The 17473-nt window shown below is 39.9% G+C and overlaps 1 protein-coding gene across 2 annotated transcripts in view; it reads right to left on the bottom strand.

Moving 5' to 3' along the window:
• Nucleotides 1–17473, bottom strand: part of usta (uronyl 2-sulfotransferase a) — a 62284-nt gene that overhangs the window by 10902 nt on the left and 33909 nt on the right. For both annotated transcript variants that reach the window (XM_061707110.1, XM_061707111.1), the window contains 2 exons: nt 12562–12605; nt 4183–4338 (listed from right to left, as the gene is read on the bottom strand). In XM_061707110.1, coding sequence (XP_061563094.1) covers nt 4183–4338; nt 12562–12605 — 200 coding nt within the window. The remainder of the gene's footprint in view (nt 1–4182; nt 4339–12561; nt 12606–17473) is intronic.

Raw genomic sequence — 17473 nt, 5'->3', positions numbered from 1 at the left:
GCAGGGGCGGGCGCCCGGCAGGAAGAGACGCACTGAGTGAATGAATCCATCTACTTCTGGACAAGTGTTCTTTACACAAACCTTTTTTGAACCTTTTTTGCTCTGCATAATCAATATTCTGTTTTAAACTGTGCCACGTTGTCATTTCCTCTTGTACTCTTTATCTTTTTGTATAGATGTCTTTATTGAGGGCATTAAAAGAAAAAGAAATAAGAGTTACAATTACAATATAATTATCAATATTTTCCCCCCTTTTTTTTACTTTTCATAACATTAATTAAACCAAAATAAATAAATAATAATAATTAATAAAAAAAAAAGTAAATAAAAATAAAAAACAACAGCACACCCTCTCCCCTTCCCTCCCTCATATGGTCAATAGATTACATAATTCAAAATCATTTAACATATGTCTATCAATACTAGAACAAAAATGAATAATAAATTAAATAATCAAGTCCTGTGTAAACACATTCATTAATATAGTCGATGATTCAGATCATCAGTCCATTCAAAGCAAAAAATCCAAAAAAGGTCCCCAAATAAGGTCAAAGTCTCTAGGTTTTTTTCTAACGGAATACAATATTTTTGCTGGAGTACAATATGATCCAAGTTCATTGATCCACTGTTTGGGTGCTTTGTACTCTTTATCTTGTCAATATTCCCAAATCTAATTTCCCCCACACATTACGTGGCTAAATACTGTAGATTATTTTCCACCCGATCTTCACAATTTTATTCAGTCGCCGTGTAAAAACATACTGTATCTGTTGCAAAGTTCGGATCAGCTAAGAAGCCGTTTCAATGTCCTGCTCATATAAACTCTGTATGGGCACCTGTTATGTCACAGCAACTCTGTTTGGATAGCAATACTAATATGTATATTTGTTTATGTACAGAAGGCAAGTTAACTTGAGGCCCCAGTCAGATTTGGGCTTTGCTCCCTCCCTCTTCTCTACAAACTCAGTATATTTCCACTCGCGCTGCTTCTACCTTCTATGGATCTCTTCTGCTATAAAACCTGCCTTTAGCATTGTAAAATATATTGCACAACCTTGCAGGTATCCTTAGTTTAGCACTGTCTTTCCCTATAAAACATTCATTCTGCAATCAGTATTCCAGAAAGAGGATAATTAATCAGTTTTATATGTTCCCCTCCCCCCAACGCTGGGGTTGGTGTGCAGATGTAGAATGCGTTTGGCACATTTGGTGATTTTAAGTGTGTGTATGCGTGTGTTTTTGCTGACCCAACCCGTTGTCAGTCTGTCTGTCTGTCTGGCCAGACCCCCCCCCTACCGCCTCTAATTTACCAGAGAGAGTTAGAGGGAGAAAGTGGAGGATTCCAGACATACCTACCTCACCCCTCCTTCTTCAGCCATGTCCTAAGAGGGCTCATCAAAGGAAACAGAGGAGGAGCTAAAACCACCAAAAAAAGCTTTGATTGCTACCTTGGGTTTAACTAATTCAGTTAAACTATACATCTCACGGCAAAAGTTAAATATAAGCCGCGGTAATCAGAGGATTCCACGAGATTCCGCCTAAATAAGTGCAGCTGGTGGTCTTATAAAGTTTGGTGTCGAGTATCTGCTCGGGGGCCGGAGTCACTGAAAAACGACAGCCAGCGGGATATGTCAGGTCAGACGTTGTGCGCGGCTCCACGTGAATGGGGCACCTTCACGTCCCGGCGACCCACGCCGGCAACCAACCTTCTGACACACTGTTGTGAGAGCCAGCGGGAAAAACCATCCAAAAACTGCAGTTCCCGCCAGAACCACAACTGATGAGACCAGCACCTCTAAACTTAGGAGACGTGTGTCCGCATCTGCATAAGTCAACATGCACTGAGGTACGCGTGCAAATAAATGGAGAAAAATGGAGGAACATTTTACGGACACACAAGGACGCTCTTAAACAGACCCCCCCAAACACCTTGCTCAGACGCTGGAATGCTCGCACTTTTTCTGGGGGCGCGCTGCTTGGAGCGTTCACAGAGATTTCTTGTGTGCCGAGCCACTGTGTGTGCAGCCTGCACTCAGGGTTTGATGAATGGGTCAACTTTTTAAACATTAGCTTAACATTTACATCAAATTGCTCGGTAATGGTTGTACGCATTTAGCATCAGCCGGCCATACACAAGTGGGTCACAAGCATCTTCCTAAAGGACGCAGCCAGAAACATCATGGTTGATATGAGTCATCGCTGCAATCCTCCCACACTAACACTTGATGAAGCTGCCGTCTCATATAGACGGCTCGAGGGGCCTTCGCTTTATTGGGAAATGCTGGACATCACTGAGCGTGGGCGATATCTGGTGATGTGACCTCCAAAAAATATCATGTTTTATAGAACATTTTACCTTGATTATGATTAATATCCGAATAAAAAGAATAATATGATTACGATTGATAAGATTACGTCAGTTAAAGGCTTTATTCAATTCATTTAATAAATAAATCAATTTCCCTTTGGGGATTAATAAAGTATATTTTAATTTTGCATTTACTTTGAAAGTCGGTCTTGATACATTTTCACACATTTAATTCAATTCATGAATTCAGTTTCTCCTGAAAGATTCAAGACGAGGCGTGAATCACGGGATAATCTGCACATTTAGGATACATGTCTCCAATAAAATGTCTTCTTTACCTTCTAAAACGAGCAGAGTGTAAGGGTTACACTTACACTTGGCAGGTTAACGTAAAGTTGATGTACAATCAGAGCCTGCTCATAGTCTTTTATATTAAAATATAAAAGACTATGCTATTCTCTGTACTATTCTTACGGATGGCCGCCTGCCTGAGTCCTTTTCTTTTTAATCTCTGTTAATCATTTCCTTTTCCCCTCTTCACTGTCCCCTCGTGCTTTCTCGGGATGTGGGATTCCAACAAAGAGATTCAAAGCCTGGCTTTTCCTTTATGAACGAGCACTTTTTTATCTTTTATTTTGAATTTTAACAGAATAGATTCGACTAAAGGAAATATAATGAATTTGACAAGATTGGATAACACTTAGTTGGACTGTTTTGAACTTGTTTTTTGTATAAAGTGCTTTGACTTAAATGAAAGATCAGGTGCTCAGTAGCACTTAAACAGTTAGTTGTTGCCAAAAAGACTTTAGCACAATCAACGTGGACCATGTAGGTTATATTAAACACTTGACTAAATTTGAAAATTAAGTTTTGGGACATCTTGTGATAAGCAAGAGAAAAAAATACTTCACATGAGATATTTGCATATTCCATGTAAACAAAACACAACTCCTGATAGAAAAGACATTTGACATTCCTAAAATTAGTTTGGTCTGTGTTCTTCATACAGTTTGTTTTAGCCCTGCACTTGTGTTTCAGAAGGCTCCATTTTCCAGATAAAAGTGGTTTTCTCCAGTGAAATCAGCACTCATGTCCTTGAGATATTCTAGGATATAATAAAAGGACGTTCCCGATCCCTCGGCCCTGTTCTCAAGTAAATGAAAGACAACCACTGCACGACCCTTTGCTTCGCTGAAAGAGACTGCACCCTTGTGGGCTCGGTCTTTATACATTTCACGTAATGTTTACCCTAAGCAGGAACCAATTCAGATGTTCTAAAGATTTAACTACATCAGCTGAATGAAATCTCAGTGTATAAACAGAATTTGATTAACCTGATTCTATTAGGCTAAGCATTAATGATGAATGCCTTGCTTAGTGGTTGTGGTCATGGGATCTAAAGGCCGCAGGGTCCCACGTGCAAGTTCATTTTAGTTTTAAATTTCTTTTTCAAATGTCAGCAGCAAAAGGAAAACAACTAAATAAAAAGATAATTGTGTAAGAATGCAAAAGTGATGGCCATAAGCAGCAAAACTGCTTCTTAATAAACCCTGAAGTGAAGTCATTTGTTAGAGTTTCTGACTCAGCTAATTATGTCTAGCTGATGATGGCCATTTTAATGTGAAGGTTCCAGACAGCCCAGGACCAAAACCATCCTTTTAATTTGAGAAGATTGGGAAGCAGCTTTTAGTTTTTTCCATGAAAATTTCCAACAAGTATGTAAGGTTAATTAAAACAGCAACAGGTTATCTGTCATTGACTCCCAAGTGCAACATTACACCTCAAAAAATGTTTCCGCCACAATTCAATAACGGGATATTAAACTGCAAAAACAGAAGAAAAAAGCATCACCTCTCTGTGTGGTTTGAGCTCACCTGTTCATGCTTTGTGAGGCGTGTTTTATTGTGGATGTCAGAGGAGACTAGGTTGAACTGGTGCCTCTCAGCCAGTAACCTCAGTAAGATAACGACGGTCCGGCTGCCGCACTTCCCCACACGGTTATAGATCACCTGGCTGGGGAATGGAAGCACCTGCAAACACACACACACACCAAGAGGAAGACAAAGGTAAAAGCTTTAAAATGGTCATTCTGACTGTGAAGCATCATTTGCTAATGATGTGAAAAAAATAAAACATTTGTCCTGTCTAAAGACAAGTATGAAGTGATGCAAAAAACTGGAAAAGCAAGGAGGGAAACTGGGAACCGATCAAATGCTCAGTAGATTCCTTAGCCTTTTCCTCTCTACTCTTTCCTCTGTTTTACACGTCTCCTTTCCTCTGAGGATGGACACCAGAAACCTCCCAGCTCATTTCCTTTCAGCAACAGCACACAAAAAGGCCGAGCAGTTTCCCTATACACCCATGCTTCCAGTGAACTTAGTGAGTCAGAGATTACGCTGCAATCGATACTGACGAAAGTTTTTGCTGTTTTATCACTAACACACACACACACACACGCAGACATGCATTACAGTGAACACTTGTAAGAGTCTGATGACTCACTCATTAAAGAAACAGCTTAGCTGTGACTCAGAAATCCAAAAAGAAAGATAAAAGTGGGAGGTGGTAAAAAAGGGAAGTGGTAGCTTAGTGGTTGCAGAGGAGGGCTGGAGTCTGGAGGACCCAGGTTTGGGCCCCTGAGCGAGGCCCTTAACCCTTACTGCTCCCCGGGCGCCGTGCAAATGGCAGACCACTGCTACTAGTTTGACTAGAAAATGGGTTAAATGCAGAGAAAGAATTTCCCCATTGTGGGATTAATAAGGGAAAAAATATTATTATTATTAAAAGGTACAAGCAAGGAAGTTGAGGCCCTTAAGTACATACAGTATCGAAAACGTTGGTCATTTCAACACATGAGAACAAAAAATCTGCGATTTATCAATTATCCCAAAGAATTCATGGGCGTCACGCAATTGGCCCTTAAGAGGAAATGCTACAGCAGTAAATTTATCAGTGATGACAGGAGAGACAGAAAAACGAGCAAAATAAAGTGGTTAGGGGACAGAATGGGAAGGAAAAAGATTCCTCATTAATGCGACTTCTACCACAAACATGAAAGAAAGATGGATCATTGTGTCCATAAAGTAACATTAAAAAAAGAAAAATATATAGAAATCTCTCAATGTTTATGGACAGAATTTCTTGGAGGAATCAAAGAACGGAGGGGGCCCGGTTTGGGGCCCGGTTTGAGGGGCTCTGAGTTACATTTCTGCTTTTTCTACATGGTCTGGTCTCGCCGGCATCGTCGAGCTGCCTTCAGCTCCCACTGGAGTGGTTCAGAGTATCAGAGTGTGAAACTCCCTCGGGAGTCGGGAGTGGGTCCTGCTGCTTCAAGTATGTTGTGGTCTCGTTTATGAGTGAGGGGGAGGATGTAGTGGGGGATTGACGGGTGTATCAGTGAATGAATGGACCCTCGCTTCCAGATAATGTGAGAAGCTGAGTCATCCAAGTGATTAACAAGTGAGAGAAACTGCAACATAACCTTGTATTTATGTTTTGTATTGTTTCCTTTATCTTGTTTTTATGAAAAGGCACATTTTTTATCCTTTGGCTTGGTTTGAATATTTTAGTGTTTTTTTTTATCTACTGATGTTTTAATTTATCTTGCTTCTTATGTTGAGGCCGTCCTTTTTGTTCTTTTAGCCAAAGCACTGTCGTCACTTTATCTTGTCCTGTGTTGTTGAGTGTTTGGTTTTGGATTGTATGTATAATACGAGATCAATCACTCACTGTAAACCAAATTTACCCAAGGGTACAATAAATAAATAATCTAATCTAATTCTTATCTAATCTAATCTAATCCTGGAGAGACCCTGCGCGGACTCGCTGCTCCACTCCCTCACATCTAGAGGAGGATCCAGCTGAGACGGTTCGGGCATCTGGTTAGGATGAGTACTGGATGATTTTTCTGGGGACGGATTCTGGGCATCTCCAATAAGAAGGAGGCCTCAACTTGCCTCATTATTCCACTAGAGGAGTTGCAGAGGGAGGCCTTTGCTCAGACTGCTGACCCCACCAGCTGACTGGAATAATTGAAAGTTAATGGATGGATGGATGGATTGTTGTTGTTATGAAAGCATTTTCCATCATTAATTCAAATGAATAAGTGAGTATAAAGTCTACCGACTCCCATGAACTAAACCCAGAAGTTCAAAGATGAATCAAAGTTCAAACGAGGATTTCCTGTCACTGGTTAAAAAAACTTTTACAGGATGGATCATTATATGCTCTTAAATGGATGTTTATCACTCTTTACAACCCCCACCCCATTACTCCACGTGGCCTATCCCTCTACCACACACACGCACACACACACACACACACACACACACACACACACACACACACACACACACACACACACACACACACACACACACACACACACACACACACACACACACACACACGCTGTGTGACTCTGTCCCGTCTTCGCCAAAAGCAGCAGAGCCACCCGAGCACAGGCCCAGTCACAACAGCAACGTCTTCTCTGATTGAGTTCCAGAGCCCGGTGGAACGACAGAGAAAAGCCACGAGAGGATGAGTATCAACGAAGTCAAACGGAGAACAGGGCGCAAATTAAGAGGGAGGAAGCATTGTGAGGAGGTGCTTGTGAGTAGGAATGGGCGGTATGGACCAAAAAATGTATCACAATAATTTCTGGCATTTATCACGATAAGGATAAAAATTACGATAAAAAAAATACCAATTCAACTCCATCTTTGTAACTATAAATCTATCACCACATTCAGTCTTTGGAGCCCCCAAATCACTGCTCTAAAAGAATACTAAATGCTACTAAACTACACCAATTAAATTGAATTCATAAAAACCAATTAAAGTAGTACACCTGTACTGTAAAACTGTAATGACTCAAATGAAACAAGTTTGAAACGTAAGAACAGATTCAACATTTATTCAAACTGCATGGCTTAAACAGTTTTCTCAGCTTATAAAATCACAAAGTAGAAAAAAATACAACCTGATAAATAAAGAACAGGACAAATAAATAAAAGTTCACTGAAAATAAAATCCTATCAGTGATGACCTCTTCTAATATGAATAAAATGTGCAAATTAACCTGTGGTTGGAACATAATGGAGCCACAAATTAGATTAATATTGCAATTTTTTTTCATAATAGTCAAACGTTATATCAAAATGTAACAACCATTTCCTTCTGTTTTTTTGCAGACTCTGCATATAATAGATGATGTTTGCTCCTCGTCTCTCTTTTTAAATCGAAACCAGTTCCAGATAACGGAGCTGGAGCCTCGTTTAACAGCGAGCTCCTCGCTCTCAGATCCCCCTTCCGCCATGTTTGTTACACAAAAACATCATCAACGGGAATTTATCGTTTTTACCGCGACATGACAAATTCTTACCGTGGGGAATTTTTTTGACGGTATATCGTGAACGGTAAAATATCGCCCATTCCTACTTGTGAGTCAAGCGCAAGTTCCTCCAACATTTAGCTGGACTTATGGGAAAGCAATTTGTCACAATGTGAAGAGGAAATATACAAATGATACATAAAAGATGATGTTGCAAGGGAAATCAATCAGCTCATACTGTAAATGATGCTTGAGCTAGTCTGAAACATGTGGATGTATTTCACTCAAAGACTGGAAATGGCATTAGCGTGCTTTTTCCTTTCAAACCTGATGAGATTATAGTTTTATATCAGGTCACGACTGTCGTGACACTGGGTTTCTTGAATAAGCAAAGGACCAAAAAAAACAACAACATTGTAATAGAAACAAGTTTTCCTGTAGGTTTCTGTGCTGATGGACTGGTGACCTTTCAAGGGTGTCAATAGTTCTGGTTCCTTTCTGGAAAACCGTCACATCTTACGTCTTAAAGAAGCTTCCAGGAGTTGACACAAGCTTTACTGACAGACAAGCCTCAACTTGTGCCCTCGAACTAAAACTCACAGCAGGCGTATAGGTTAAATATGACTCCCCCCTCCCAAAAAAGTGCAATACATCAAGTAGTTCAAAAAACTACCCTCAAGAGAAGCCGTTTCACTGGTTTGGGAAAATATTTCAGGCAGGATGGAGATGGTTTTCTTGGACAGCAGCTCGACATTCCTCAGTGTATGCCAAATAGCCACAGACATCTCGGCTTGTGACAATAACGAGGCGTGTGAAATACATTCGGTGCTTTGCAAGACATCATTCCCTGCTGATATTATGACAAATGACTGTGTCAAACTTCTAACAGCCTGATGCTGAATAACAGTGGAGGAGCAGCAGAGACGCTATCAAAAGACCCAACTCTCCCGCTGACACTGACGCTACAAAAGGGGCGATCTTTCAGTTTGTGCTGTTATTGTTTCCATTTTCGAGAGCTTAAGTTTCTGATGCATGCTGTGAGAAACGCCCGCTCCGTCTGACAGCAGATGATTCTGTCAATAATAGACTCGCGGAGTAATATGTAGCAGGGCTGATATCAATGTTGCAAGAAATGATGATGCTTATTCGGAATTTCTTGTTGTGACATTTGCAGCTATACTTCTGGAGAAGTGACCTAAAGTGAACTTTTGAGGATTTGAAAAGTCCTTCCCCTTCCCCATCTATTTACAATCAAACCCTCAAAAGGGATTGCACCGTTTTGAGACATCTTCCTAAAAGTCCCGTTTAGTTCCTGGAAAAAGCCATACCAGCTGCTATGGCTTCCAACTTCCAACTCCAGCATAAAAGAAACAGCTCAGTTGGTCAGACTTAACCCTGATCTGGGTTCAGTGCACTTTACAGTGAAGCGATCATCCTACTTCCATGTAAGAACAGCTTGTTTATTTTTCATTTGGGAGAGATTGGAGGCGCTAAGCATTTCCTGTTATTAATGAGTGCTGAAAGGACAAGGGAAGGACTCTGTAGCTGTCGCTGTGTTTCCATCTAAGTATGTTTATGTAACTCATGAATGTCTTTAAAGTATACACATGTGGAGGGGACATTTCATTCCAGTCACACCCCCATACATATAAAGTCTCACACTTCTGGTTTTGGAGAAGTGTTATTTTTCATGCTCATTTAAGATGAGCTTTGAACTTGCTTTCTAATCTTTCCCTACATTTACCAGAACCGCAGCCTTTTCAAAAACACATGCTGCAGGCCATCAGACAGCTGCTGAAACGGCAGAGGGACTCCAACCGAGGGGACACACGGGGTAATGAAAAATGTGGCTGGTGTGCTGCTTACCACTGACATGGCATTAGCGCAGTCAGTGTGGGAAATGAGATGACAGCTGACACAGAGTTAATCAACGTTTGCATCTAACTTATAACAACTGTCAGCCTGGCCTGGTCGTCTGGAGACTAGACGCACAGCAGTAAAGCCTGTGTGAAGCTCTTAATGTGGCTGCAACCAGCAGATGTCCTCTCATCACTTCTGCTTGGACACTTCAGCTGCCCTTTTTTTTACGACGTTCTGCTGCTGCAGGTAGACTTTATCCGCCAGTTTTGATTAGAAGTCTTGTTTTGATTAGAGAACGGGGAAGAGTAGGACACTTGTCTGCTCTTGCTTACACTGGGTCCACAGGCAGCGTAAAGAGTGCTGGACAAACCAGAAGCCAGCTTATGGGGGATGCTACGTTGGCAGGAACTGACTCCTCTCAACCTTGGTGAATCCAAAAATGGGCAAATGGGTGCCACAAACAAGTCTACTTACAGAGGTGTCAAAAGTATTCACATTCATTACTCAGGAAGAAGTATAGATACTAGAGTTTAAAAATACTCCTGTAGAAGTTGAAGTATCAACTCAAGTTTTTTACTCAAGTAAAAGTATAAAAGTACTGGTTTCAAAACTACTTAAAGTATAAAGTAAAAGTAATGTAAGGGGGAAACAAGCCATTAAGGACAAAAGCCATTGAAAATGAATGCATCTTAGTATGATGCAAATATATTAAAGAACCATATATGTGTACTATTGAGCATTAATATGTGTTTCAGAGAGCAGGAGATATGATGACTAGTTGCCTATAAGTATTGTAATGGTGCAAAAAGTCAAACTTCAGAGGCATGTTATCTTTTATCCTAACCTTTATTGGAATGTACATCCAAGTTTAGTTGCAGGAATCTGAGGGAACGGATGTAAGAACAAAACTGGACAAGAACATCTGAAACAACCACAACCACATTCACTCTATCCGGATGGAGCAATTTAACTGGATAGTTTTTTTTTAAAGGCCGAAATGAAATAGAGTAACGAGGCTGTTTTTAAAATTTAAGGAGTAAAAAGTACAGATAATTGCGTGAAAATGTAAGGAGTAGAAGTAAAAAGTCGTCTGAAAAATAATTACTCCAGTGAAGTATAGATAACCAAAATTTCTATTTAAGTAAGGTAACAAAGTATTTGTACTTCGTTACTTGACACCTCTGTCTACTTACCACAAGCGACCTGTTGTAGCTAAGCTCACATTAACCTATGATACTAACTGAAGTGACTTTGGCAAAGTTCGTCCAGAGGTATTGCGACCAACAGTCTCTAGCCTGGGCCCAGTGAAGCGGCTCATGCAGACGAGCTGACAGCAGGCAGCGGTTGAACTGCCACCCCCACCTGGACCCTTATAGGTGGGTTTTTAATGGTATGGGAGGCAAAGGTGGCTCGTCCCGGGTAGGCAGCCAAAGCAGTGACCAGCCTGGCCCACTGGCCCACCCTCACTTTAAAAAGCTCTTAAAACCAGATGTTGCCCCCTGGTTGGGTGTTTACAGTCACATATTTACTACAAGAGCACCACCCTCAACTTTCCTGTTTTTAGAATCATTTTCTAAGCTTGAGCTTAAACTAAAATAAAGACACCTCTACTTTTCATCTGATGCATCACCCTAACATTATTTTACCATATTTCATGCTATCTAGGGTACGAGGAGCGGTAACCTAGCGGTGACAGAGGCGAGCTTAGTCCCCGGTTCAAATCCCGGGGTTGGCTGAGAGTGGAACCCCTTAGCAAAGCCGTTGGACCCCAACTACTCTGGAATAATGGCAGCCTGGCGTAACTCGCGATGGGTCAAAAGCAACTTTTTTGTGTGATTTATACTGACAAATAAAGATTATTATTAAAGACAGCTAAGAGACAAAGCTAAACAAAAAAAGAAAAAAGGTCTTGATAACCACATCCAGATGAATATTTCAACATTTGAATTGGCTCAGCGGGATGTAGGCTGCATTCTTAAAAATATTTGGCAATGTTTTTTACAGACATATGCAAAAAGCTTATAGTACTTTACTACAAAACAATAAGTGATTCACGCAAAAGATAAAGGAACAACTGCTGGTTTCTGACAGTTTCTGTTCCATGAATGTCAAACTTTTTTGCAGTTGTAGTAACTCAGACAAGCGTGTGTTTGCTGAAGTAAATATGCAGAATTAGAATACAGTGACTCCATTGTGGCAACATAAAAACAGTTTGATTTATAAGGCATGATTTCCATTTATTTAATGGAATATCGCATATAAAACCCAAAGCTTGGCATGCACTTTATTGACAGGAGAAGTTATGTAAATTGGCATGAGGCTGTTATGAATAAAAATGATTCATATATATATATATATAATGTAAAATAATAGCATATTCTAAATACCAAATGTAAGATTCCAACCGTGCTCCTTATAAATAATACTTCCCTGCTGAATGCTGCTGTAAAAATCAAGCACTGTGGCTTCTTTTGTTGTTTGAATGGTCAGAACAAGTTTTAAAGACATAACTGACAAACAAAGCCCAGATGCGACACAAAACTTCCAAAAACAGCTGCTCCGAAATGCCGCAAGCAAACCTCATAATCAACGATAACAGCTCAAGTTAGCAATGCTGTAAATTCTAACTCTATGTGCAAACAAAAGCATAAATAGTTCAAACCTGAGCAAAGGGAAATACAGGAGGCCCGAGAGAACAGCAATGAAGCGAAAAATGAAGTGAGCGATTAACGAGGTGTATAATAAACAAGGACCAGACAGAGGAGGAAAGCGGTTGGTAGGGAGGAAAAGAGGACGCTCAGAGCAGAGATACTCCTGCAAACATGCAGCTGGATGGATACAAGGACCCTGTGTCAGCGCCGTGTGTGAGAGAGTGTGTTCAAAGCACATCTGTAGAGCTGAAGCCTGGTCTAACTGCTATTTAGAGGGAGTTTGCATGCAGGGCCTTCACGCGGACTCCACCACTTATCCTGAAATGGACTGAACAGCTTTCGATTTCAGTGAAGCACATCAGACACAGGGAGCTGGGGGGGGGGGGTTAAGCACAGAAAGTAGGACTTACTCTTGGAAGCGGGGGTCCATGGTCATTCAGATATGTGGATTCACCTGCAAAAGCACACATACCAGTTAGACTCTTGAAAATCCACGCCCGGAGAGCATAGATAAAGTAAAGTGTTTAATAAGCTTCTTTGAAAATATAGTTTTTGTCTGTATTACAAGTTTGAGACTCCTTAAAGATGTAATAAATCATGTAAAAATAAAACGAGCTTTTAAACTAAACTAAAATCACCTAACAATCATGTTGACATTTCAAATAGCCTTGAATTAACCAAGTGTTTAAAAAAGATATGCATTTGCAACTCAGACAAATTGCTGCTCATCAGCCGACAGGAAAATGACACAGATGTGTATGGATACTGGAGTTGGCGTTGACTGCACACACACTTACACCGCACATTAATAATTATAATCTCCACATAGTTTAGGAGCCTTCTGCTGACAACTTGCTGGATATTTCCAGGCCATCTGTGTTTCAATATCTTTACATGTGGATGAAGACAGATACTACTTCATATTGTCCACCGTTACATATATCAGCAATCCCTGATCAATCACTTATTGTCTAAATCCAAATCAAAATATATGTGGAAGAAACCTTAGATGGAGAACAGTACATCATGAAAGCTACATCACAGCAGAAGGTATGTACAAGCTTTGATGGACAGGCTGTCAATTAACCTTCTTGTCCACCCTTCAAAAGGGCACGTTCCATCAGATATAATTTGAGAAAGTGCAACTCCCACACGAAGCCAATAGCTTCCTCTTGTCACCCAGAAGACAAGCAGAGTAAACAGTTGGAGCTCAACCATACACAACATCGAACACTGTTAGGCTGTTTTATGGAACAATGGAGCTCTTTCAAGGTCATTCCCACACTGAGAGTCTGTCCTCGCCTTTCAGGCCTCTCTCCTAATCCAGGCCCAGGCTTCAGACAGCGGCCCGTTTAGACGCACAGGGACACATCAGTCCCCATCGCGTATACTGTACATTATTCGGGTTTTAAGGGAGACTGAGGAAGAGAACAAAAACAAAGAACGTATGCGAATTAGGGAGCTGAAATAAAACCGAAAGAGGAATTATTACATAAGAGAACAGTGTCCCTTTGTGTATTTTGAAATGTGATCCAGAACACAGATGAGAGTAATGTGAAATGGTGCATAAACATTCAAACTGATTCATTTCCAAAAAGTTTCCCTCTTCAGCACAGACTTGGACACGTTTGTTAGTGTTTGTGCTGTAGGTCCATGACTTTCTAACTACTGTTTACATTTACATGGTGGTGTGTAAACTTCTAGTAATTAGTCAAACACACTCTCCAGATACAATATCAAACTTACATGGCTTCCTCTGTGTGTGTGAGTGTGTATTTGTAAATGTGTGTGTGTGTGTGTGTGTGTGTGTGTGTGTGTGTGTGTGTGTGTGTGTGTGTGTGTGTGTGTGTGTGTGTGTGTGTGTGTGTGTGTGTGTGGCGGCTCATTAATTCATGAAAAGCTGAATCTATAAACTGTGACACAGCAGTTATCCGCACCCTGAGGTGTTTTTTTTTTCGACTATCTTTTCATCTGTGTCTCTAATGTGGCTTTACGTAGTTTCCTGAGGAATGCTGAGGGAGTTGCGTGTTTGCAGCAATTCTCAGAGGCATTTCAGGTCATGGCAGGGTGAGGATGCAGCGGGGCAAACGTCTCTGTTCCTTCCTCCGCCATCCATCTTGGACAATCCTCCCCACTGCTCGCCACCACCGCGACCTCCATCCAACCCTCCTTTCCTCCTGTGTGTGCTTCTCATTAACGTTTTGGAGAGAGGATTGGAACTAATTTTTTCCAGGGCACGAGGCTTGTAAAAGCCAAGAGCCGCCGCCTGCCCCCACCACCCACAGAGAGAGCAAAATGAACTTAAAGCGCCACTGTACAGTATATTGTATTCACTGACCTCACTGTCCTCAGACACTGGATGTAAATGTAAATGCTTTTCTTAGTTTCCATACTCATCCAAAGTGTTTCAACTGGGGATGCACAAATTGTTCAAACAATCAGGTTGTACTGCTTCTGCCATCAACCTTGACAATGCTGGACAAAATCTATAACTAATACTGGTTACAGATATTGACCAATAAAAGCCAATAACCAATACTGGTTACAGATTTTGATCAATAACGGCCAATAACCAATACTGGTTACATATATTGGTCAATAACAGCCTATAAACAATACTGGTTACAGATATTGGCCAATAACCAATACTGGTTACAGATATTGGTCAATAACCAATACTGGTTACAGATATTGGTCAATAACCAATACTGGTTACAGATGTTGATCAATAACAGCCAATAACCAATACTGGTTATTAATATTGGCCAGTAATGTTCAATGACCAATACAGGTTACTGTAACCAGTATTTGTTACAGATACTGGCCAATATTAGTAACTAATACTGGTTATAGATATTGGCCAATATGAACTTTTTTCATTTAGTATCATATGCACAACTATGAATAGATTTATTATTTACTGATTACGTTATCTTTTTTTCTTTTTTTAAATACATCAGTTTAGAAGATTAGGATTCTGAAAAACCAAATCCCCCATCCCTAAGCATATCAAGCCATCACTTCACTTGAAGCCTATGAAACAAAAAAGAAAAGAAAAGATGAAAGATGTAAAGTAACAAAAACCCAAAACATTTGAGACAACAAACTTAATCCAATGCTTAAAATGAGCTCACCCTGCTGAGCATGCTCAATGTTCTAATGCTAAAAAAGGTTCAAAACAGAGCCAGAAGAGCAAACACCCTGCAGCCTCAGCCATCTTTTATTCATGATATATGCAGTTGATTATAGTTCTGAGAAAGAAAACCAGAATCTGCAAAAAAAATCAGCACCTGCAGATCTGACCTTTAAGAAAATTGGAAAATGCAATTGGGGGAAGAAAAACAAACAAACAACATTTTAATCAGAGTCTCTCTAGCTGCAACAATGATCTTGCAAACTATGAAACTTGTCTTGAAAGAAATGTATCTTTGGTCAGGAGCATGCAACAGACATTCTCCAGCTTTAGCTGGATTGCTTTTACAGTCGCCCTAAACTGACTGTGTAATCTTTGTTGTTGCATTTCCTCTCATTGACAACTTTCATACTCCAGATACAAACATGCATGGGTGGATTTCTGGCCATGCCATAAAGCTATAACAAAGTGTTTGGAGGTTAGAGATGTGCAAAGCTAATGTAGAAGCATTCCCAAATAAAATAAAAGAGCTGGAAACAGTTATGTTGGAACCGACGTTGGAACAAGCAAAGATGTACCTTGAATATGGAAAAAGACTTGAAAAAAAACTTGAAACTCAACAAACTCACATTTGTTGGGTTTTTTGTGCACTTCTCCATCTGTGATCATGTGCGTGTGTGTGTGTCAGCAGGTGATTGACGGAGCAACTAATTTGAGTGTGGGTATGCATTGGTATGTAGCTAAATGGTAAATTGGATTACTGTGTCACAAGATCCACAGATTGGCCTCCGTTTAAGAGCAGCTGCATAACTATTGCCACATGCAGTTACCTAATCAATACCGTAACAGGAATAAGAACACATTTGTGATGCTTTCAACTTTTAATCACTGATAAAAAGAGGCATACGCTACGTAATCATGGAGAATTAAAGGTAAAAACAGGAGACGTGCAAAAATAACTCTGCTTGATGCAGTTTCATTATTATTATCTGTGCCGTGCAGGGGTGAAAACATTTTGTAGCAGATGTCACTTTATCGGCAACAGATTTTCAAAGATTTTGTCAAGCGGTTCTCCCTTCATAAACAAGAAAGGGTCATAATCTTCACAACAGTGGTCCACAAATTAACAAATTTTTCATGACTTCTTTTTAAACAACATGTGGAAGTAATACAAGTTGAAAGCTCGTACGGGACATTTCCTTGTGGAGACATTATGCAACATGATTTATACGGCAAGAACAAAGTGAGAAGCTCTGTGAACCTTATTCTTGCCAGAGATGTTCCAACAGAAACGAAACGCTACAATGGAAATCTGGCGTAAGGAAAACACAGGTCTGATTCACGATATTTCCCTCACTTTCCTTCAAAAACAGATTACTTTAAAAGTGTATTAACAAAACCACAAGCTGCTGTGTTTATCCTTTTAATATGGGCACCAACTTTTACCTATTAATATAAGCAGAAACGTTTTTAAAAGCCAAAAAACATAAAACTCCAACACCACATTTGCATTCATTTGTCATCTTATTAGCTGAAGGTATTTTCTTTTGCTCTTGGGTATAAAAATATGCTTCTTGGTTGTTAATTCAGAACGCTGACAACTTATCAAGCTCAGTTTGGTCCACAGCTGCTGCTATTTCTATTTTTCAGGCACAAGATCCTGACTGTCATGACATTATGATTATTATTCCAACCAACAAACTTAAGACTATCTTAACTGTTTTGCCAGCGATGGAAACTGGCAACAATGACCGCTACAACAGACATTTGAATTACTGGAAAAAATCTTACATGAGGATAAAGATTCAAGAAACCAGACCAGACTTTAAAAAAGAAAAACTAATAATAACATAATGTTGACAAGATGAAAGAGAAAGTTCAGCTTTTTATCACAACATCCAGTGGAGTTTCAAAGAAATGCATTTTTAAGTGGAAACTCATGTGTGCGCCACACTTAATATTGTTTGCAGATGGGGCAAAACTCATTACTTTTACCTGGAACATTGAGCTTTCTAAGGTGTTGGGAAATGGTTTAAAAATGTGCAAGGAATTAATGTCCTCCCAACAGTAACCAAGGACGATTTTATATTTTATAAAAAAAAATATATAATTTATAAATTATATATATATATATATATATATATATATATATATATATATATATATATATATATATATGTATATATGTG

The sequence above is a fragment of the Cololabis saira genome, chromosome 18 (assembly GCF_033807715.1).
Source record: "Cololabis saira isolate AMF1-May2022 chromosome 18, fColSai1.1, whole genome shotgun sequence".
NCBI lineage: Eukaryota > Metazoa > Chordata > Actinopteri > Beloniformes > Belonidae > Cololabis > Cololabis saira.
This window is presented reverse-complemented; position numbering and strand designations above follow the sequence as displayed.